At 35.1% G+C, this 25094-nt stretch overlaps 1 protein-coding gene across 4 annotated transcripts in view; it reads right to left on the bottom strand.

The window, feature by feature from the left end:
- The window catches only part of LOC134542041 (mismatch repair endonuclease PMS2-like), a 71796-nt gene that overhangs the window by 6621 nt on the left and 40081 nt on the right, over nucleotides 1–25094 (bottom strand). For all 4 annotated transcript variants that reach the window (XM_063385892.1, XM_063385901.1, XM_063385908.1 and 1 more), the window contains 2 exons: nucleotides 13657–13754; nucleotides 8995–9144 (listed from right to left, as the gene is read on the bottom strand). In XM_063385892.1, coding sequence (XP_063241962.1) covers nucleotides 8995–9144; nucleotides 13657–13754 — 248 coding nt within the window. The remainder of the gene's footprint in view (nucleotides 1–8994; nucleotides 9145–13656; nucleotides 13755–25094) is intronic.

The raw sequence follows: 25094 nt of genomic DNA on the forward strand, positions 1-25094 counted from the left end.
GATATAAAGAACTTTTGATGGTTCCGGTTTTACTTTTTACATGATTCATGAAAACGTGTCAGTTATTATATGTATCGTCTAGTGTGAAACTTGCGAGTACAGTGCAGTGTGCTATGTTATTTTCATTGGCTGTTGGAACATGTTGGGTTTACCGGCGCTTATTAAAAATAACGGTAAAATAGTTTTGTTTGTGTGTTAAAATTTTGAACGGTATAATATGATTTCAACGCTATAGCTGTGCTACAATCGCCTACTAGAAAAATGGGGAAGTGCAAGCTTAATCTTGAATGACTTGAAAGAAAGGATGGGAATGGTTATGTCATCAATGAATGGGGAAGAAAACATAATAACCAAGAACTTTCCTGTTTGTTATTTAGTGTGACCTTCAGTGTCAGCACTAAAGGTTTTCAAGCCATTTCACAGCATTACTACAAGACACAAGAAATTTTGTGAAATAAATTTACATAAAAAACTTCTCCGACTTGCAGCAGTTAGGCCAAGTTGTTCAAGTTCTACAGGTGCTACAGAAGTTGCAGATATTGTACCAATTGCAGAGAAAACATTACAAGTGTACAGTGTGCGTGACAATTATACAGCTGTTGAGATTTATTGGGTTTTAAAATGAGTTGCACCAAATTTCTCTTTTTCATCATGCAATAATATTGCAGAATTGTTTGGCTGTATGTTTCCTAACAATGGTAATGGTAGTTCAGAAATCGCTGATAAATTTTCTTTGTCTAGAACAAAAGCAAGGTATCTCTTGACTGTTGCTTTGGCCCCTTACTTTCAGAAACTTTTGTTGGATGACTTGGCAGGGGCATATTATAGCATGTGCTATGATGAGACTACAAATAATGCCGGCAAAAAGGAACTTCATATTGCTGTAAGATACTGGTAAGAAAGTTTAAAAAATATCATGTCACCATCTTGAAACATATTTTATTGAATCAGCTACAGCAGAAGTTGTTCTTGAGAAAATAAATAATGCATTGGACAGTGCAATGTTACCACGTCAGAAACTTGTGATGCTCGGCTGTGATGGCCCAAATCTTAACAAAAAAACAATATGACTCATGAATGAAGAATTGAAGAATATTAGAAACAAAAACCTTCTGGATATTGGAACTTGCAATTTCCACATTTTACATAATGCATTTCTATGTGGACTTGATGTATTTGGGGAAAGTGCATCTGATTTAGTGATAACAGTTCATGACTTTTTCACTGGTTGGCCATCTAGGTGGGAAGATTATGCTGTGTTGCAGACTGAACTAAACCTTCCTCATCACAGCTTTATCAAACATGTCTCGTCAAGATGGCTCACGCTAGAAGGAGCAACAATAAAGCCCGCTACACACGGTACAATACTCCTTACAATATTGTAAGCTAGGAGTCGTACTGGCTCTACTACTAGTTTCTTCACTCAAATTCAAACTGTATACTAGCTGTACGAGCTGGGCTACTGGTTTTGCGTAATAGACAGCGTCCTATTTTCGTTGCTTGGTGTGTGCCAATATTAAAGGAGTGGCCAATCAGAACTACCGAAAACAGAATGAGGGGTTGTTTACACTTCTAAGCGTGCATGTCGTGATAAACATGGATGGAATTAAGTGGACTAGTGACCAACTTCTCGTTTTAATAAATGCATACAAAGAAGAGCCTTGTTTGTATGCAGTAAAAAATGTGAGTTATCATAATAAAAATTTGTTGTGGAGAATATTCTCTTAACAAAACTAGTAAGGCAGCTAGAATCGTGTGCAGCAGAAACTTGTAGCGCACCTAGTGTTTCAGCTTGTAGCCTACACAGTACAGAAACCAGTAAGCATTCTAGTAAGCAAACTAGTAGAAAATATTGTACCGTGTGCGGTGGGCTTTAGACTCATAGAACAGTAGAGTGCTGTGAAAAAATACTTTTTGTCGTTTCTTCCAAAAAAGAAGAGTGACTTAACAAAGAGTACAAAGTATTGAAGGATTGTGGAATTGTTAAAGAAACCAACTATGAAGGCTGAATTATTGTATTATAGATACGAAATTGCTTTTTTTTATTTATTTCAGAAGCGGGAGTGTGACCGCCTCCCATTCCTTGACATGGTACAGAAGCATTTTGTAAAAGCTTGCTCACACGTACTATCTAAATCCTCTTTGAAGTCCAAGCCATTGCTAAAAAAATTCCACTTCCTTCAGCAAAAGGAGAGAGTTTCTCTGTGAATTTGTTCAGATATTGTCACTGTTTCAAAAGCATTGCCCATGAATATTGACACTTATGTCCTTCAAGATGAATGGAAACTGTTACAAGAAAAAGTACCTGATATCTGTGATTGTATTGATTTTTATTGGTTGCAATTTTTTGTCATGAAAAGTACCTTGAATGTGTTCAAGTATCCTCAAGTGAGTGCAGTAGTGAAAGCTGTGTTTTTTTACCACATGGAAATGCAGATGTGGAGCGCAGCTTCTCTGTCTCTTCCAAGTTTTTGACAGAAGAAAGAGGGTCCATGTCTGAAAGAACATTAAATGCTGCAATGATGGTCAAAAGTTGTTTGAAAATGTTTGACATGAATCCTCATTTGGTTCTCATGACGAAAGAGCTTCTGTCCATGGCTCAAAGTGCGCATTCCAGCTACCAGGCTCACTTGGAGAGGAAGAGAAAGGAATTAGAGGAAGATGCAATACTAAAAGCTGAGGCTGAGAAAAAAAGGGTTGCAGAGGAACTGAAAAGGACAAACTTAATTAAAGAACGAGAGATGATTTCAATAGATGAAGAAAAGTTGAAAATATTGAGGAGAGAAGAAGAGCAAAAATGAAAAGCTATGGATAAGCTATTCCTTGAAGCTAAAAGTAGGCTAAAGAAGGCTGTTTCTCAGAATAACATGTCTGAAATACTATTAGCTCAAGCTATGCTTGAAGGTGTGCTTAATGGGAAGAAAGAAGAATCTGAGAAGCAGGAACTGGAAGCAGTGCAGCACTCTGTTGAAAAGAGGAAGTCAAAAATAATATCTGATTATTTTTCAAAAAAGTCTAGATTTAAATTTCCTGTATTATTTTAACGGCAGTAGCTATGCTCATGTATAAAGCAGCTCGGTTAGGACCTTTACAATTTTCATAAATTGTAAAGCTTGCTTACCAATTTCCCTAATTTTTCAATACCATAAAAATGCAGTGGACACTATAGAGTTTTTTCCTTCGCAAAATCTATATAATTTTGTGTTTCTATATGTAGGCCTACCTCTACTGAGTATCAATTTTTCTATTATTAATGTTACTGTTGTAAAATGTGTTTTAAGAACTGTCATTTGAGTATCAAAAGGTTTATATGCAATGGATCAATTTTAAATAAAAGGTAAGTTAATATATATTTTCAATTAATGGCACTGCTGTATAATCTTGTGTTTTAAGGACTCTCGCTTGAATTTTTTTGGAAGGACTTAAATTAATAACTGTACATAATAGTATGTGCATTTTTTAAAAGCATTAGCTTATTGTTTTAGTGATTATATATTTTCTTAAAGGTTTTACATAGTCTATAGTATTATTGTATAATATTTATGTAGTCACTTTTTGGTCACTTTTTTGTTTTGAAGTCACTTTAACAGGCAGCTATATTCACTATTTTAGTGACACTGAAGTGCTTTGAGACATGAATCATATTTGAAGCAAATACCGTATTTACCCATGTACCACCCGCACATTTTTTCCGAAAAACAACATTCAAAAATCGGGGTGCGGGTCATACATGGAATTTGAGGTTTTGGACAAAAATTAAGACTGAAAAAAATGGATTTATCGTACATTACAGAATGCTGGAAGCATTTATTACAATGAAAATATAAGTATCCAACCCGTTACTATCATATTGTAGCGTGGGTGAATAGCAAACAAGCAATATTGTTAACTACGTCGTGCGCCGCGTGTACAGCTTGCGTCGCCCGCTGGGATGTGCCAAGGCGGCACTGAACCATGGGATTTCCAACTCACTTGATGGGAAAGAAGACGACGCAGTCTGGAACGACAATGACTCTTCTGATGACAGCATGATAGATGATCTTAGTGACGGCAGTGTAAGTAGGCCCTATTTTTACTTGCAGTTGTTTTCTTTTGTGGCAGGTTTTATGAATGAGTTTGTTAACACTACGATCTTCATTTTTCTTTGCAGGATGTTGAAACGGACTGAACAGTTGACGATCGTTTTTATTGCATACCAACATTTTAAAATTTATTTCACCAAATTGACGTCTGTTGTTTTAGCAATTTAATATTACTGGTTTTTTCTTAATATTCCATGCATTTATGTTAATAAAATTTATGTTAATAAAATTCTGTGTTTACTTTGTTGTTACAATGACAGACTCTTTTTCCCTATTTATGCTGGCACATGTAAATGACATTATAGTGAAAAAAAAAAGTTTCCTGGAGAGTGTGTTGAAAATTAGGGGTGCGGGTCATACATGGGGGCGGGTGGTACATGGGTAAATACGGTAGTTTAAAAATGATTAAGTTTTATTAGATTTATTTGTGAATCAATCATTTTTATTACAATAGCTTGATGAAACCTAAATTACTTTATGTTTTCAACGAATTGAATGCTAACATGTAAAAGAGTATTTGTGGTACCGTATCAAATTCTTGTTGAACGAGGTTACATGACAGATGTAGTTGATAATCTTGTTTTGTGTCTTGACAAATATTTTGATTAGTTCAATATTCCATTAAACTTTCGTGGTTTTGTTCTTTGATGTCAAGAAATTTTAAGTTAGCTGTTCAATTGGAAATATTATTGAACTTTAAATGAATCCTATAATTTATTTCAAACATTTGAAATAGAGTTGAAGTTAAAGGCAAATCAATATTCATTCCATGTCTAAAATTTTGTAACTTGATATTTGTGATACTAGTGATGTATCAAAAGTATTACTTACTAAATTAATATTTTATCGTACACAACCTAACCTAACATTTTACTTCAGTAAACTTTAGAAATGTTCACGTTTTGGTTGTGGCTTTAATCCCTGTGAATTGTAGCAAATATTGTAGAAGACAGTAAAAGAAATTCAGCCCTGTTAACATGGGTGAAGCACAAGACGCATTAGTATAGCGCTCCTAGTGGCGTGAGTTGTAAGCATACGTGGAAAATTTTAATTTGCGTATGTTTTAATGGGTGTCTTAGATATGGATTTCCTCTAAATTCTGAAATAATGCTGATATGTATTTTTCATATTATTCCAAAGTTCTATAATAATAAAAAAATGTTCAGTAATGCCTAACATTCTTGGTAAACAAAATGAACTTAATTTTATATCTTCTATCTATGTAACTGATGGATACGGGCTCTCCAACTTTTGACCATATAGTACAATATTGTTACGAACGTGAGCAAGGCTGCGACAGGTGCAGAGCTGGCTGGCAGCCCCATGCGGCCACTGACGTCACATGGACGCCGCAACATGAGATGTGCCGCGCGCGGTAGATTACAAGGAGCGCCGATTTCCCCCCCTCCTTCCCCCCACTCCCCGCACAGCGCTGATAGCTTGATATCTGACACCTGACAGCTGGGGAGTTTCGCGCGCCACCTGGCAGCTGCCGACACGTATTTCGAGAGATTTCTGCCGTCGGGTCGGTGCGGAATGACGCGACTGGCCCCAGCCGCGCTCGTGAATTCTGGAAGGCTCCAGGACTGATATTTAAGCCGAGGATGCCGGCTTCAGAGTCAGTGAGAGAGTTCAGTCAGGAGATTTCCCGCGGCGGAGTTCCCGGGGCGATAGTGCCGCGGATGCGACAAAGTTCCTGGACGAAGGTTCCAGGGCAGGGAGCGAGTGAATGGGTGGAGTCGGGAGTTTTCCCGCGGCAGAGTTTCCAGGCGATAGAGCGGCGAAGTCCCTGGGCGAAGGTTCCAGGGCAGAGAGTTCAGTTCCGGGCGATAGTGTCGCGGGCGCGGCGGAGTCCCAAGCGAAGTTCCGAGTGAAACCTCGAACAGATCCTCAGCGAAGGGTAGTGCGACGGCAGCGGCAGAGTGCGGCCACGGAGTCCCGCGGCGGAGGACCACGAGGGGTGCTGCGGCGAGGGGTGCTGCGGCGAGTGTTGCGCCAGAGGTGCGGCCCAGCGAGGTGTGTGGATTGTAAGAAACGAGTGACTGGGGAAGCAACATTTTTTTAAGTGTAATTAATTATTAGGCATTTTAGAAGACTATTTGCTACTAGTTATGTAAATATTGGAAATCAATAAAACTGTGTGTGATAAAAATCTATAAAAGCACTATCCTTTACGAACCCGGTCGTAACAATATTTAGAATAAATATGTTGGTTATTTCAAAGAGCTGAAGCACTTCTCTAAAAACATAAATACTAATTTCAGAGTATGCCTTGTTCTGGTAAGTGCAGTTAAATATTTTAAATGTCACTAACATGAGCTAACCAAGCATAACAAATCCAAATTTCCTTATACTTCTAATGCATTTGTTAATAACTCATTTATGCAAAATAGCAATTCAAGTGAAATAAACACAAACATTTTGTACTATTGATTACAACACTAAGTACAGCGTATGCTGTTAGGATCGCTTAGCATCACTCGCCTCGCACATTTTTAATGATGTTCCTATATTAACTTAAAAGAATATTTGCTGTTAGTTTGCTAATTGCCATGAACTGCACTAAGTGGCCACACCATGCCAAGGAAAATATAAGAAGTTGCCAACCTATCTTTAAGATCGTGATTTAAGGATAGCCTACATTAAAATATTGTAGTAGGTTAATATAGGAATGTCATCGAAAATCAGCAAGACAAGTGATCCCAAGCGATGGCAGCATGAGCTGCACCTAGCAATATATACAATATTGCTAGTATGAGATTGTTAGGTTTTTATTTCACTTTAATTGCTATTTAATGCATAAATGAGTTATTAACATATGCATTAGAATTTAGAAAAAACCTGGGCCTAAGTCATGGAGTTATTAATCTATGGCAGGGATGGCAAACCTTTATTGGTAAATGTACCATTTTCTATGGAAAAAATAATAATTTTTATGTTTCGTAGCTCAACACAAACTTTGTGAGCACTGCATTAATCTAAAAACAGTAAAATATTTCTGTTGTGTGCTCCCATTCTAGCATCCAAACTTTGCAACCATTCTTTGAACAAAACTGCAGTCATCCAGGAATTTTTATTATTTCTGTACGTGCAAGGCATCTGCTTGATATTTTTGAAGCACCTAGGTTTGGAGTACTTTCCAATGATCACAGGTTTTAATTTTTCGGAGCCATCAGAGTTTGTGCAAAAAAGTACAGTAAATCTTTCCTTACTGCGTTTCCCTCCATGACAAGCTTCCTCCTTTAGGCCTAATGTACTGTCTGGCAAAAGATTATAGAAAAAACCAGCTTCGTCAGCATTAAAGATGTTCTTGTCTTCGTAACCTTCTGCGAGACTCTGTAAATTTTCCTTCCAATTTTCTGTTATTTTTGTGTCTACTGTTGCTTCTACGCCACATATCTGCAGTGTACTTAAATTCCACCTGGCTTTGAAGCATGTGAGCCAGCCATTTGAGGCTTGAAAATTGTCAATTCAAACGCGAAAATACGCATTTTGTAGGATAAATATTATAATCGAATCTTTTTATCTTAATTGAAGAAGTTAAGCGTTTTTTATTTATAACTCTTGATTATTCCGCATAAATGTTATGTTGCTACACCAATCACACAAAAAAACGGACATTTTTTTATACGAATGAAATTTCTATCTGCACGGTTACCAGCACTGCAACTGCCATTTTACTCAACAAAATAAAGAAAACGTCTGTAAACAATTTCCACAAGACCTGTCGTTAAACATAGCTATAGAATTGTAAATGAAATGAGAAAATGTTTAATATTTTGTGTATTAATATCAGCAAAACGATACGTATTAACGAGAAATTACAGTCCAGGTCCTTGAAAAACGTACGTTATATATTTATTATGCCTATTAATTTGCATGGCCTTTCAAGGGACCGGCGGCTTTATATGTTATACTGGATTGTACTTTAACAAGAGGGACGTACTAGAGAGAATTTGCTGTAGTACATTGTGATGCTATCAAATGTAGATCACTTCAGAAAGTACCAATATTTTCTCACTTTGCCTGAATTATACAGCCATGGCAATGTGTATCCCTAAATATTGCTTCCAATGAATTTTTTACATAATTTTGTTTTGTTCTAATTACAAGTTTTCAACATGCTAATTTGTTGAATTACAGAAAATTATTGTAATTATTAGAAGTCAACTCTATTACTGTATAAAAACTAAAATATAATTTAAATTTTAAATGTAAATTTACATCATCTATAGTTATATGAAATGTTCTTGAATTTTGGACAATCTCGAATAACAGGAAAAATACAATTTTAACATAAAACACTAAAATATGAAGGCAACTCTTATTGTAACATGACCTTAAATCAAAGTGTATGTTAAATACAAAACAAGTCATAGTTGAAAATTACTTATAAATCAAGAAAAAAATTTACTGTTGCCTAACCTACATAATAAATATAATTTACATTCCATTATAGCCTTGTAAAATGCTACATATATAATTTTAATTTAGAAGAAAAAAAAGTAATTTAGATTCATGCTAACTGGAAATTTTTTGTAATTTTGAACACAGTTATTATAAGTATATTGTATTAAAGTCAAAAATCATTTTACTTTTTTTCCCTACTCTGTAATATTCCAAAAGAAAGAACTTTTCACTATCCTGGAAATAGTTTCATGAAAGATGAACCATTATGAATAAATTTTATTTTATTTTCATTAAAGAATAGAAGTATTTGTAAAACTATAGATCAAGAGTTTTATTAAATAAATAATCTCTACTGATAACCATTTTAGAAAATTTAATTTGCATGGCTGGGCAAACTTAGTGATACATATTCCTAAAAAACTCTATACCTTATTCACCATTCAGCTAATAATTATAAAACTATACGTAAACTGAAGATTTGATGTACTAATGTGGTACTAACCCATGGGCGTTCCATTTCTGCCATGTGGTCGACAAGTCGCCTCATGTCTGACCGGCTCAGAGCTGCCCCAATCATGACGGACTTGCGGCAGGCTTGTGATGCAAACATCATTCTCACTCGAGAGGGTCGGCACATTGTGTTTGGCGCATCCTATCAAACCACCTTTTACAGTTAGAAATCACTCACCCCCCACACACCGAAAATGGTTCAAACAGATATTGGTGTTGTACTGTTTTGTTTTGTATGTCTCATGACACATGGCTGTAAAAAACTGAATTCGGGTTCCAAATGTATTCCAGGGAAATACAACTGAACTACATTTTTTGGAGCGCCATGTGTACTGTATCTCACATCATTCCTCAGATGGATCACAAATGTAGTTAAATCCTTACATTCTCTCTTCAATTCCACGCTTAAAGTGACTCTATTACAGATACAAATGTTAATGCACATTTTATATACACATGCAGTAGGGCTGTGCAAATGTGACTTTTTTCAATGCAAATCAAATGTGAATCAAATAATTGCAAATATTTGCGAATAGCAAATAATTTGCAAATATTTTCTAATTAAGTTCTAAGTATAAATCTGAATAATTACAGTCAAAATTTGGCATTTTATAAATTGTTGTTTAAAAGAGTAATGTTCTTTAGCTTTATATAAATTTTTATTACTCAAGTCTCTTCTAATGGTTTAGTAATAAAACACAATCAGTGATATAGAAATGTCTTCATCAAAAGCCAAGCCTACACCTTGCCATCAACATTACGTAAATTGCAGTGCAAAAAGACCAATTCCTTTACAAGTTCTGGATCCAGGCATTGCCTCTTGGAAGTGGCAATGTTCCCAGAAGCAGGAAAACAACGTTCTGAAATTCACTTCTTCTTCTGAAAATTAAAAACGGCAAAAAAAGTTTATGAAAGTAAACAGATCTTTGATGTATCAGTTTTACTTTCCGCAGTAAATAGTCAAGCAATTACCAATCGATATATCGAAGAGTTGTTTATTATAACTGCTCGTAAGCATGGTCAATATTCCGTTCTCAGATTCTTTTGGAATCAAATGTGTCAAGGAAAAATAATTTTTAAATAATTTTATTTATAGTGTCTTTTTAATTTTATCTAATTATTTACGTAACATTTTCGGTAGTTTAAAAAGCGATTGCGCTGGAGAAATTCTAGCAACACAATTCTCTGGCCATGGGCCGCTCTGCTGGCCATAACTACAAACGGACACGTTTTCTTTTTTGCTGTAGCCATGATGGCAGCTGTGTTTACTTTTCTATCGTTAAAAAAATTCTCTAGATTTGTATTAGTAAAATTAATATAATGGTGACCAAAGAGTATGTGTGCATTAGTTTATAAAGGTTATTATTGAAAGCTGATGCGCTGGCATTGTTTTAAATAGTTTTACACTTTTATATGGCACATGGCTCGCCCAAAAATTGTGCTAAGGACAACTTGATATAATAAAGTAATTATGCTACACATCATATAAAATTTGCAGTAAAATCGTAAGCATTTATGATAATTTTCACGCTACATTGGCTTTAACTGTTCTCAGTATGCCCATTTACCTAACCTAAAATTTGATGTAAGTAAAGGCCCGCTTAGTTTTTCTTCTTCCATTAAGTGTCTCTGGAAAATTATTTCTCGAGGTTCGACATATTATTGTATCACACGTTTTGTCAAACAAAAGTAATATTTTAATACATTCGAAAACTTTCGAATATTTGAAATTTTCAAATACCTAATTTGGTTTCGAATGTGAATCAAATCAAATATTTGATTTGCACGAATATTTGCAATTTCGAGTATTTGCACACCCCTAACATGCAGTAATCAGCAACAGTATTTTTCATATTTTGAACAAATTGATTATGCATACATAAAATTGCACTTTGAACGATAACTGTGGATGCAGAAAACATCCAAATCTAAGTGAATACAATAATTTTATCCATAACTAATTGTAAGCCTACATGTTTTGAAAAGTTTTACAGGGAAATATAGGTAATATTTATTCACAACTGTACCAGTTAATATTATTGATGTAACAATGTAATCCGTATCAGCCAATATTTCCAATTTTCTGAATTACTGATGTATGTAATTGTTTCCTACCAATACTTAGAAACCCTATACACAATAATTAATAGTTCTGTAGACATCTTTTACTCCATTTTTCCAAAAATTAACACTATATTTGAAAGTTTTGATTGTTAATTAGTCAAAGGCATAATGTGTATTGTGCTATGCACAGTTAATGCAGCAAAATAATTTTTTGTAATCTACCAATATCCTTTTGATAAAGAATTTACTTAAGGTACTGACTTATTACTAGGGATAAGATTATATGGTGAATAGCGATAAAACTTAAATAACACCATAAAGCATGTCAATACAACATACATATAACACAGAAATGCAAGTTAATGCACCATTTAGCACCGAAATGTAACTAAAAACATGAAATAAATCCACTATGACAGCAATTAACTCAAATTACAAAATATATATATTTTTTATTATAGTAAAATCATCGAATGTAATTTATATAGCATGAATTTTTACCAAAATGTATGAACTGAATGGATTGTAAAAAAAAATAATATTACATTACCTGATATTGCATCACTTTTATTAACACATTTTTTACATTAATGATGACTTATTTTTCAACACACAAAATTTTGCAAATTTTTTAAATTTTTCTGAGTAGTTTTGTTTTAGGCATGCTTATTACTAATGTGTCAGTCAAAATGTGACTATTTTGGAGAAATAACCATTAAGAAATATATTAGTTTCATATTTACTGAATAATACACCACTTTTATGAATGAAGACCATGTAAAAAAATAAAACCATAACACCAAAAATGTCCTGTTTTAAAAATGAAATTAACCTAAAAATAAAACAATAAAAGCTTGTCCCTACTTATTACTTACAAATACTGAATTTCTGGAGACTTGCAATATGATTTTTAAAAAAGAAAAAAAGAAAAGAAAAAGTATTAAATCTGTTTTGTATCAGTTATCGGATCTGTTAATGAAATGTTTTGGTAATTGGAAGAGTATAAGTGTTTCTATACGTACAGCACTTAACTAGTTAATATTGATTGTGATTTTACCATTATGTATATATATATATATATTTTTTTAAAAAACAAAATAACGATATATTTCTGAGTAAAATTACGTTTTCCTGAGCTGCAATCAAACTCCCATTTTAATTTTTATTGCCTTGAGCTGTAATATACTACAAGTATATATGTATATTTAAAACACCAGTACACACAGAAGTAGAGAAAATAGGGTACGTACTACCCAATTCCATGAATGGATTACTATTACTGCACATTTTAATTCAACAGCCTATTTAAATCTATTTTCAACAGTAGAGCCCTGTTAAGATTCTCAAGGTACTTATAAATTTAGAATTATTAACTGGTAAATTTTATTGAAAGGATAAAATTGTATGCACTTCACTATTTTTAGTTGAAGTGCTATAATTTTTAACTTATTATGCAGGATATTTTCTTAAGAGGATTTTACTGTCATTACATTAAATGCATTTTTTTGGGGGGTCACCATAATGCTTGTTAAGATACTCTTCTGCCAAGATTCTACGATGAAACTATAACCATCCAATAAAGAAAAAACTCTTCTCTCCATTCCAATAGCTATACTACTTCAGTATTTGGATGTTAACTCATAAATTGTCAAGTCCGAATAATCAGCAAAGTTGTTAATAAATCTTCAGTTCATAGTTTCTCCTGTTTTACTTCATCCCATCACCACTTACAAAATCCACGATAATTAGCTTTAAACACACACAAGCTAGAGTTACATGCCAAAGTCCCTGAGTGTTTTGTCCCTTAGCAATCCAAATACTTGCTGTAGTCATCAAGATGCACAAACACCAGCACTGTTTGAAACAAAAAATCTGCATTCACAGAGTAGTTTTACTGACAGAATGAGACAAGATTGTATGATTTAATTTATAGTCTAATTTTGTTACCTAAACAAGATTTTGGCATTTTAATTTTTATAAATGCTGTTTTGTAATACTTACTCTACAAAATATTGGTAATATTTATGTTGCATTTTTTAAGGATAAAATAATTTATAATAAATTGATCTAAAACAGATACATTCAAAACAATAAAAATAAGTTGGCGAACATTTGTGGTTCAAAAGTTATTAAATAAGAGTCACAATTAAACAAAGTAAATTAATTTTTCCATAATGCAGTTTGGTACAATCTTTTTTTCAAATCAAATCAAATAAATAAAATAACGATATTCCTTGAATTTCAAACATTAAAAGATTACTTTTTTATAATTTGAATTAAATTTTGGTTAAATGCTGCTATCTCCATGATATAACTTGCGCTTCAGTGCTATATGGTGTATTACCTAACTTGCATTTTGGTGTTAAGCAGTGTATTGACATGCTTTGCTGTAGATGTCCGGTTGTTGTCACAATATAACCACTTACAACTTCTTAAAACTTTTTTTGAAACCAATAGAATCTCAGGCGGTGTATGTTATTTTTGCCTGGGTATGGTCGTATAGAGCTCCCCCCCCCCCCCCCCCCCCCATTTTTTTCTTCTCCTTAAAATCAGATACTGCTCCCACCTCTACTGACTAAATGTTACTTGCCTGCAACATGAAAAGCAGTTCGTTGATGTCTTCCTTCCCAAACACCCAGTTCTTACATATTGGAATAGCAGCTAGTTTCACCTTCTTCGTTGGTTCCGCTGCAGGGAAAAACATTTCAGAACAAATTAAGTACATTAGGAGAACTACACAGACACCATGAACAATAACACCATTGCCAAAGTACAAAAACATACTTAGATCTCACTTGATCACATTCTACTTTGTTCAAATTCGAATTTAATTTTGAATCTTTTAGACCCCTTACAAATGCAAATTTCATTACAGCTCATTTTGCTACACAGGGACTAGTGATGTGTGGGTTCTACTTTTTTCCCGGTTCTTAAAAATCGGTTCCTGGTTCTCGGTTCTCAGTTTGAGGTTAACCTCCACACAATTTCAAGTCAAACCAATAAATTAACCATAACTACACCACAAACAAGCAACCAACATATTACCAGTTCTCAGTGCCGGTTAATTTGCTGACAAACCGGCAGAACCCAGAACCGGGACCGACCCATCACTATTTAGGGGCACAACAGTTTCAATTAATTGGGAAATGACGAAATAGGAAAATTTACCAACTTATTCCAATTATTATTTTGTGATGTTTCTTAGTAACCAATGAGTTAACTTGCATATCTCGTTACTGCAACTTGTTACACCCCTTAGTCATAACAGAGTAAACCCAAGTTATGTGATTACTTTGTTACACTTCACTCTCTGTCTTGATGACTGGGGGTAACCAGTGGATCTTTTAGTTTCAGAAGGCAAAATAATGATTTTGTCTAGTACAGCTGTTTTTATTTTACTTTTGATTATTTTCACAGTAAGATGATATTTTATAAATTGATTTATATATATATATATCATATACATATATATCATATATATATATATATATATATATATATATATATATATATATATATATATATATATATATATATATATATATATATATATATATAGATATATATATATATATTATATATTTATATTATATATATAATATATATATAAAACATGGATTTAAAATTACATTTTTAAAAGAATGGGTCAGCCCTTACTAGACACTTTCATTGATCATTAACACAATTTAAATAAAATTCATAACAATAAACAGGTTAAGTTCCTTTCAACGTCGTGGCTTAATGTTATTCTGCAGATCTAAGAAACCTAAGAGCTGGAAGTTTGACGATGGCTGGTCAAAGTTATGCTGCTAACAAGGTGTCCTGGCGCCTTAGTCGCCCCCATTGATGGAGGAAGGACTCGAGGGTGGAGTGGTCAGTTCAGCATCTGGCCCTTGGAAACTGATCTGGTCCTTGGAAACTTGTCCGTTCCTTGAACCCTGTCTGTGAACAGATCTGAAACACATATGTTCAGGACTGGTTCACATACAGTTGGCAAAATAGGCAGAAAATGCCTTCTAATCACGATGATGGTCGGGGAGTAAAGGTTGTCAAAACTCCCAACAGGGAGATGGTTTCTAGGATCAGCCCAGGTGCTGAGTTCGCGAATCCGCGGTATTCGCGGACGTTTCCATGATTTAAAAAAATTAATAAAACATGACTACTCCTACGAGGTAGACCTACACGGACTGACTAAATGCTAATCACTAAAGTTGTGGGAATCATATCCCTTGTCTAGCTGATTACATATTTAAAATAAATAAAACATCGGAGTGACATCTTAAAGCCGGAGATACGGTGTGGTCAGTCCGGAGTCGCGGCGCGCAAAAAGTTTGGGGCAGCAGCGACTCGTAATTAAAAGGTGAAGTCCATAAAAAGAAAGGATGAAAGGCTTCAGCTTCCAGACCGAAAGGTTCCGAAGATTACCAAGGGGCTTGTCGAGAAATACTGACTTCAATATCTTGAAGTTGGTGGTAATGGCCGATGTCAGCGCGACCTACTGAGGTGTGTCTGAACCAAGTAGAAGTTGACTCACACGAGGCGACTGGTAAAGAATGAGGCTTATGGAACGGACTAGGCCAGCACTCTGGTGGCCTGGGAAGGAACTACGGGATACTGGTTGTTGCGGGAGATGCCAGAGGGCGGACGTTCAAACACCCAGGGGAAGTAATTCGCAACACTACCACTAGGGGGCATAAGCATGTACTTTTTGGGACTGGAGTCGCGGCCTTGGGACAGGCCGACCCTGGCCGGGGTTAGTGGCCGGTCAGTGCTCTGGCCGGGTTCCCAGGTAAGGCTGGAGAGGGGGTGGAGTGTGGAAACTGTGGTGACAGTGGGAACGAGGCTCTACTGAGCCCGGAGGGATGACTAGACGTTGGTGAAAATGACTCGAGATCAAGCCCTGGAGTGATTATGTCAGGTGAAGTCTTAGAAACAGCCTGCCATGAGAGCTTGCAGGACATAGCAGTTCTTGTCACGGCTCTGAGGCGAATTACAGGCGACGTTCGTGCGCCTAGGCGGGAATAAAGACGATATCACTTGCTGGGTCATTAAAGACTCTGCAAAAACAGATCTAGGTCTGGGAAAAATTGGGGAGACAGGTCTGACAAAGATTAAACTGGAGTGTACAGGAGGAGGAACAAGTTTAAGTTCTTGCAGCAAGAAAATAAAATGACTGGCGACAGAACATATCAAATATTTACATTTAGATTAGTGCCAAAAATACTAATTGGCGGCACAAACTCGTTACCGACCACTTCCATAAAATATGCATTCAACCAAAAATATGTATACATGACAATGATGGCATTATAGGACAATAATTGCTCAGTTCTCCTTCTCCTTTTCATTATTTGCTGAACCACGGATGTGTGGTATTTACATATATTAAATATTTGAATTTTAAAAAAGGTAATTTAATCACACCAATTCAAACTATATTTTTGTTATAGCAATAAAATAGAATTTTAAAAAAAATCAATCAGAATTTGTTAGTTTCTGGCTTGGCAGTTCGAATAGTACTGCTTTTAAGTGAATCAGCATATCACTAAATTCTATTATTTATTATTTAATATTTAAAATGTTTTAATGTTGGGCTGACATGGTCAAAGTTAAATAATGATACCCAATAGTGTGACTCAATCAGTAAAAGAAATAATTCTTACTGATATATAGACAGTGATAAAATTTGTAAAACTGCACCACTTTCTTGTTGTAAGTAAAATGAAAGTTAAGAAATATCTGTTGTGACACTCTTTTGAGTGCCACGTTTTGTTTGCTTAGGTTTTGTGTGTGATCGAGGCGCGGGCGCAGTCGTGCACACTATCTGTGTGCAAGCGCGCGCGGCGGTCTGGTTAGTTGCTGGTTTTGTCGTGCGGCGTTGCGATCTGGTGTGTTTGACGCGCGAGCGCTAGTATTTGTGCAGTTGGTACGCGAGGGAATTTAGCGCTGGGGAGAAGGAATTGTGGTAGTAGTGGCCATGCGTTAGGCTGTTGGTATGAGACAGCTGGTGGAGAGAGTTGATGGGAGTCGCTTGGAGGAGTAATGTCGTACCTACTGGAGAGGAAGAGTTGGAGTAGGAACTGTAAGAAGCCTACGCAACAAATGACTGGCTGTTTTAAAATGAAAATTCAGCTGCGCACCCGAGACAACGGTACAACGGAATAGAGGTTCACCTTTCATAGATTAGCTAACGAGAAGTATTAATTCAATCAGCATTAGTTTCACGAGGGATTCTGATTATGAGTAAGCAAGTGGAGAAAAAAATGAAGCCGAACTGCGTTGGAGTATTGGACTGATCACGAGAATAAAACGTTTTGCTCCTATAAATCTACACGTCGGGGTACAATAAGTTGTAATAATATTATTTGCCGAGGACAAAAGGGAAGTCTACTGCAGAGAGAGTTTTTCATGGCGAATGAAGATATGAAGAGTCCTGCTACGAGGATACCGTTTTCTACCTGCTTGGATATTCAAGTAGAAGGCGGAGTCTACGAATAGAAGTTTTGTGAAATCAGTGCAGCTGTGATGACGTCAGCGCTGCGATTTCAAGGCATGTCAGCGGCTGGAGAGAATGGGGCAGTTTCTCCAAGACTTCTGTAAATTGCTGGGGGCAATTTGATTTTTCTTCATAGATCAGTCTCCCTTCAAACTGTAAGTGTTGGCGTTTTTATTTCTGTGGATCTATCGAAGATTTATTTCTCTCTTAATTGGGAGTCTAGGTATGTGTAGGTTTTCCTCAGAATTAATATTATTTTTTTTTGTCTCGTGGAGTTGTGCTCTGAATTACCGCTACGTTGAGTCGCCTTTTTTCGTTGTTGCATTTTTTGCTGCCGACTAACAATTCGGCTGTAAATCTGGCGATTAGGTAATGCTGAGGCTTAGACAGGTTTGCCACACAAATAGGATGAGTAGTTTGTAAAAATTCCCCTTTCCTGCTAAAGTAAAGTTGATTATATTCTGTTGGCATTTAAATTATATTTATTATCTTTATTGGTGCTCACCCTTGTTGAACTTTATAAAGTAAATTCGTAAAAGGAAATAGTGAATTGAGGAAACATTTGTTTCTTGGTTAGGTCTAGAGACACGGAAATTTCGCGAATCGCGATATCGCGAAATAACACCGCAATTTACCTTAATTCGCGACAAAACACCGAAATCGCACAGCATCGAGAAATAAAACTGATAATAATGAATTAGACCACCCATGCAAGACATCGCGAAAAACAAGTAAACACGACGTTGACGGCACATCGCCATTTTTCTAAGTTTCAACATGGCCGCTTTGTAGTAATGAAAGTAAATAATGATTTACAGTATTCCCGTCACGTAATCATTACAATTTGAAACGAAAGCAGTAATTGCAATCATAAACTAATTAAAAAGAGAAAAATGTACCTGAGCATCAACACAAAGTTAATAAAAAATACCGGCGATGTTTTCAACACAATATAGCTGCCATGATTTTCAACCCGCTGTATTTACACATTAATCTTGTAGAGAAATATAAAATTTTAATTCTTCCTTTCATGTTGAACAGTTAACAACCTCATGCTTTCAACTACGTTTGACTGGCTTGGCAACCTACTCGTTAGAGCTGTAGGTGTAGCCAGTGTTGCCAGGTCTACCACTCACCAAAACAGGAGATTGAACCGTGAAAAAACAGTAGAAAGAAGTAGATATCCTAAAACATATAGTTTTCCTTTACAATTAATTTAGTAAACCTATTTTTACACACATTTACTTTTGCATTTACACATTTAATTTTGCCCCAAAATAGACATTTTCCAACGGCAGAAAAACTCTAGGATCTTTATAATCAACTTTATCTACATCTATGGATCTTACAATTTCTATTTTAACAGAGCACTCGAGGAGAGTTTTTAATACAGAAACTACACTCGGCCTCAAATTTTGAATTTGTGGTTGCTCACTCTGCATTTGCTTGTTCAGGATATTGAACATAGGCAAAACAAACTGAAGAAACTCGAGATACAATTTGTTGAAGGGTGATTTTAATTTTTGAAGAATGGCATCTGATGCTAATAACTTATCTTCAAAGGCAGCCTGGGTGAAAAAAAGTATGAGGGCATCATACTGCTCCAAAACCCGAGATACAACTAACTCAAGGGATAACCATCTTGTCTGACTTGGATGCAACAGCTTATGTGGCTTTACATTCACAAAACTTTGAAATTCTTTGAAGGATTCAATACGTTTAGAACTTGAATGAAAATAATTGAAAATATCACGGACCAAATCTTCCGGTTCCCTTGGAAGCTTCGCACAAGCATATGATGAACACAAATGGAATGAGTGGCAAATACACCTCATTATAAAAAGGTCGGGCATGTCGTTTTTCAAAAGAATAGATAATGAATGTACATATTTTACCCATCATTACACTAGCGTTATCAGCAGCGAAACCGATTAGGTTTTCTTTGTAAGGAATATTTTCCTTCTCAAATGACTGTACCAAGCTGTTATGCAAGTTAACAGCATTTTCTTCACTCACAGGAATGAGATCGTAAAATGCGTCAACTACAACCCCTTCTCCAGAATGCACTCGTACGACTACACATAAATGTTTGGTAGAACTTGTGTCAGTTGATTCATCAACAATCACCGAGAATTTATTTTCCCTCAATATATTGCAAAGTAATTCCTTACTTTCCTGCCCTAAAACATGTTTAACAATGGCAGTTGCTTTAGTTCGGCCACACTTGATTTTTTTTGCAATTTCAGAATCAGGGCAAACTGATCTAATAAGGGGTGTCAAGTGACTAATTATATTAAATGAAATGTTGTGTTCTGCTACAAATGCAGAAAGACGAATTTCAGCTTCTTTGACTTTATTACTTAAATTGGTTGCTTGAGATGCAAATGAAGTTAATGTTTTTTGACCAATAAGTTCCTTTCCACATTGCACATGTTTATCAGACTCTACATGTCTAATTAATGTACCTTTACCTCCAGAAGCAATGCTAATATCACAGTTAAATGACTTACAATATGCAAAACCGCATCCTTTCTTGCTAGACTGTAACCACCCCTTAAACAACTCTTCGTTTTCCCACTCACGTTTGTACTTCTGAGAATACTTCACCTTTTTACTCATAGCAAATAATTAATAATAAATTCAGCGTTATCAAAATCCATTCGTAATAAACAACGGCACACTTTGTCCGTGACACCACATCGTCCGAAATTATTACAGGCGACCGCGAGACAATAACAGTAACATAAACTGTTTCACTTCAAAGCACACAAATCTGATGACTGATAAACAGAGTACCGACAGGCGACAGTGACACGACACGATGACGACACTCAACAGACGGACGAGACGAGTCACGAGTGACGACAGCTCTATCTCAACCTATAAGGGCGCCTGGGGTGGGGAACTCCCGGAAAAAGATACGCTCATGCCACAGCCACACACCACTAACGAGGGGAAAGTCCCTTAGGTAACTATCAGAGATTCGATTTAAATGTATCTCGCAGTAAATCGATATATCGCAGTGTGACACTAAAATTTGAACTGTTGCAGGCTAGAAAACTCAAGAACATAAAAATATACACTTTTTAGTTAATATTCAAGCCGTTTTTGTTAATTTTAATAAAAAAATTGTTGAGGCAGGAAAAAGCAGTAGATTTGCTTGACTTTTCGCTTTTTAGCAGTAGAACAGTAGATTTTTTAAAAAGAAGGAGATCTACTGCAAAAACAGTAGACCTGGCAACACTGGGTGTAGCAAACCGTATGTATTCGGTACTGACTGAGTAACGGGTGCGCCATCTAGTATCGAGTAACGAAACGTTACACACGGCTGGATTTCGTTACTCGCATTTTTCGTATGTTTTACGCATGCGCGCGCATATTCGATGAATTTACGTTACAAAGAACGATGTTTGTTTATTAAGTATAATATGGAAATTTGTCGTCCAAGTTTTTTTTACTGTTTATAAGAAAGTATTTTTTACAAATTAGAAATATGTATGTTTTTGTTATTTATTATCGCGTATTTTCACGTTTTTTGTTGTTTTTATCTTAAAAGAGATAATATAATAAAACCGCTCTAATGAGATTTAATTGTTTCTTGGTTAACAAAAACTGTTAATTATCAAATATTGTTAATTGTTTATATTCTATTTATTATTATTTACGTGACGTCATACTGTACGCGTACGCAATACGACTCGATTCGTTGCTGCAACATAACATTGCATGTTATGCGGTATCAGAAGTAACGAGTAACGTAACGACACGATAGTAACGAGTACTAATTGTTATAGTAACGAATACATACGGGTACACTTTTTTTCGTTACTTTTACACCTCTACTACTCGTAAACATGAACACATGGCACTACGCCGATTGATAAGCAAAATCAGTGACCTTTAACTGCCGTAACTACACTTCTCAGCAAATGCAATACGACCGCAGAGCAAGTGAATACGGCGTCAACGGGACAAAGAACAGCAGCAAGAAATATTAAAAGAATACTAAGTTGAGACATGCCGTGCCGAGGCAGCGCGCTAGGCGACACCGGGCCGTGCCGAGGCAGCGCGCTAGGCGACACCGGGCCGTGCCGAGGCAGCGCGCTAGGCGGCACCGGGCCGTGCCGAGCTGTTTCAAGCCTACAATTTTTATTTGCCAATAGTGTTGACTTTAGAGTGCAGTATACGAGTATACGCCATGCCACTATTATTTAGCCAAGCAAAACTTGTAGGTCATAAAACCATTCTCAAAAGTTAAAGTAAACATGAAAAACCAAAACAGCGAAATAAAACCGAAATTTGATTTTTTCAAAACGAAATTTAAGGAAAAATAAAACCATTTTTACGGGACTCTAGGTATAACTATAATACTTGTTAGGTGATTATTAATTTTATAAATGTTCTGTGGCATTATATTGTGATTACAAAGTACATAGTAGGGATAGACTATATTGCCAGTCCAGCTTGAAGGCTTTTACCAAAATTGGTGTGTTATTATAATTTGTTTTAGAACAAGTGCAGGTACATTCTTAAATACTCAGTAACTCTCTATCTTTTGGTGCTAAAAATATATTTATTAATGTGAATATGCCAGTGACCTAATGTGTATTAATGTGCTTAATAGTACCTGAACAGAGTAATTTAAATATTTTTATATAGATTGTTTACATATTCTATTTTGTTATATATATATTATATTTTTATGAGATTTTTAATGGGGTTAAGTGGTGTGGTGTAAACGGTGCACCGGACGACGGGGGCAGGTGGTTCCAGAATTTGTGAGGCAGGAGGTTTTGTATTGGAGGGGAACGGCCTGTATGCCCTCTTTGCTTGAGACCTTGACCCCCATTGATTATTCTATTTTATTATGTGTCTTTATATGATCTTAAGACTGTTGGAGTCTGTAAATGAATTAATGCCTTTTTCTGATGTGGAATATTTACTGTGTATATTTTTCTTGTTTTAACTGAATATTATAAACTAATACCATCAGCCTGGGTTTTATTATTGTAATCCAGCCTTCTGCTTGGTCCCTATTAGTGTTTACTGGCCCGGCCAGGCAAAAGAGGGGGTTACACTGTCAATAAAATAATAATAATAAAACTATAATTTCCAATTTATTTACTCATTTATTTCAAATAGTATTAAGTGCACTAATATGCCATAGATATGTACCCTTCCGATGATGTGCCAGTAAATAAATGTACATAGTAAAAAATTTCTTTCGGCACAGCCTACAAGCGTAGGTAGATTTTTAAGTAGTACCTATTTCTTCTGGAAATATTTTGGAAACTTCTATAAACTCCTGAAACATTATAAGAACTTAATGTAGCCTACATAACATCCTATATATCGCAAATGTTCAAAAAAGATCGTTTTAACATATTCTCATATTCCATGCAGCAATAATATTTTTAATTATTTTAACGTAGAGCATCCAGCATTTAATTTCTTAACGAATTTCATATTATGCCCACTAAGATAATTATGAAATTATTTTCTATCTTCAAACACTATTTTTCATCCCTTGCACTAATAAGTGGTCATATAAATTTTTTTGGACAAAGGCTTAAGGTAACATTAAGATGGTTATTAATAAATTCTGACAAATTTGCTACTAAGAAAGTTTTTATTAAATTTCATCCCATGTTTTTAAGGTAACAGTGCATTTCATCAAAAATTGTTTCAGCCAAAGATTTTAGATAAGGTTTAAGCTTTTTACAATAAATTATAATGGATTTGATCATATATCTACTACAACAAAGTAATGATATTTTGTCTTTATACCCTTGTTATTTCACCTCTTGCAGTTATGGTTTGTAATATCAAAAATTGTTCAGCCAAAAGTTTTAGGAAAAAATTATAAGATTTACAAAAAATTTGAATGGATTTAATAGTGTATTTACTAAAGAAGTTGTGAATTTTTTTTAAATTCTACCCCTCATTTTTACCCTTTGCAGCAATGCTTCGTATAATCAAAAATTTTCAGATGAAAGTTTTAAATACAAATTACAAGATTTACAAAATATCCTAACAAATTTGATGCTGACGCTGAGCCTACGAAGGGAGTTATGATTTTTTGTCCTCCAACCCTTGTTTATTCTACCCCTTGGTCATATAAAAAATTATTTCAGAAAAAAATTGTAGATAATTTAAGATTTTATAATAAAACAGAATGGATTTAACAGTGAACATGGTACGTAATAAATTAATATTTTAAAATTCTACCCCCTTATTTTTTCAACCCCCTGCAACAATAGTTTGTCTTATCAAAAATTGTTTCATACAAAAGTTTTAGATAAAAATTATAACATTTACAAAAAAATTTTAATGGATTTGATAGTGTACCTACTAAGGGAATTATGGATTTTTATTTTAAACTACCCTTTAATTTTTCAGCTCCTTGCAGCAATAGTTCATCTAATCAAAAATTGTTTCAGAAAAATTTTTTTGATGAAAAATATAAGATTAATACTTAATTTGTACAAATTTGATGTTGTGCCTATGAAGGGAGTTATGACTTTTTTGTCCTCTAACCCATCTTTTTTCAACTCTTGCAGTTACAGTTGATCGTATCAAAAACTTATTCAGACAACAGATGTTGGTATTACTCCTATAAGTTATAATTAGGGCACTGAAATTTTCGCGAACCGCGAAATAAAGCGAAATAACGTGAAATGTTAGCAATTTTAATTAAAACGCGAAATTCCACACAAAAAACCCTTTTCGCGAAATTGACCCGAAATCTGCTTAATTGTACACAATTTTTTTGGCTGGAATGGTCAATTAAATTAATAACAACATAGACAACATTTTTAAATCAGTAGATTCCTAAACACAAATTTCCCACCTAAAGACTACTTTATTAACCACTTTTCGTCTTCGTACATGTATCAAAACAAACATAATGGCTTCGGTAGCAACTGTATAAATATGACTTTTGCGAGACGTTTTGAGTTCGAAAGTATTGATTCAAGAATCGAGTTGTATACTTCGCTATCACGTTTACGCTTAAAATCATAGTTTTCTTCCTGTATTTCATCAGTTTAACATTTCCATACGACTCGGTCCCATTTACGGTTTATTTAATATGAGAATCGATACCTTAAAATGAAATTACCGCCTGCGAAAAACGTTTGTAAAACGTGAGAGTTAAACTCTGGCTGCACAGATTACTACTATGGCCATGTCAGGGAAGCCTACAACTCACGTAGTTTCGGTTCCCTGCAAGAATTTCTGAAGATTTCCGAAGTTTTGCGTTTTGGTATTAACGCCACTTCAGCCGCTAAATCAGAAGTTTCCAATGAAAACAAACATGTTGTGACTAACCTAACCTGATCCTTCGATTTTTTTAATTTCAATTTTTGAGAGAAATCCGAAGTTGCACGAACGTGGTAGGGAACCGGAACTACTTGAGTTGTAGGCTACCGGCCATGTCACGAGGAGAATAAGAACAAAGACAAATGTGTCTATGTTATTGTTTACATAGATCGTGACGCTTTCGTATGAAAGAGATTTTGTGTAAATGTAAG

The sequence above is a fragment of the Bacillus rossius genome, chromosome 1 (assembly GCF_032445375.1).
Source record: "Bacillus rossius redtenbacheri isolate Brsri chromosome 1, Brsri_v3, whole genome shotgun sequence".
NCBI lineage: Eukaryota > Metazoa > Arthropoda > Insecta > Phasmatodea > Bacillidae > Bacillus > Bacillus rossius.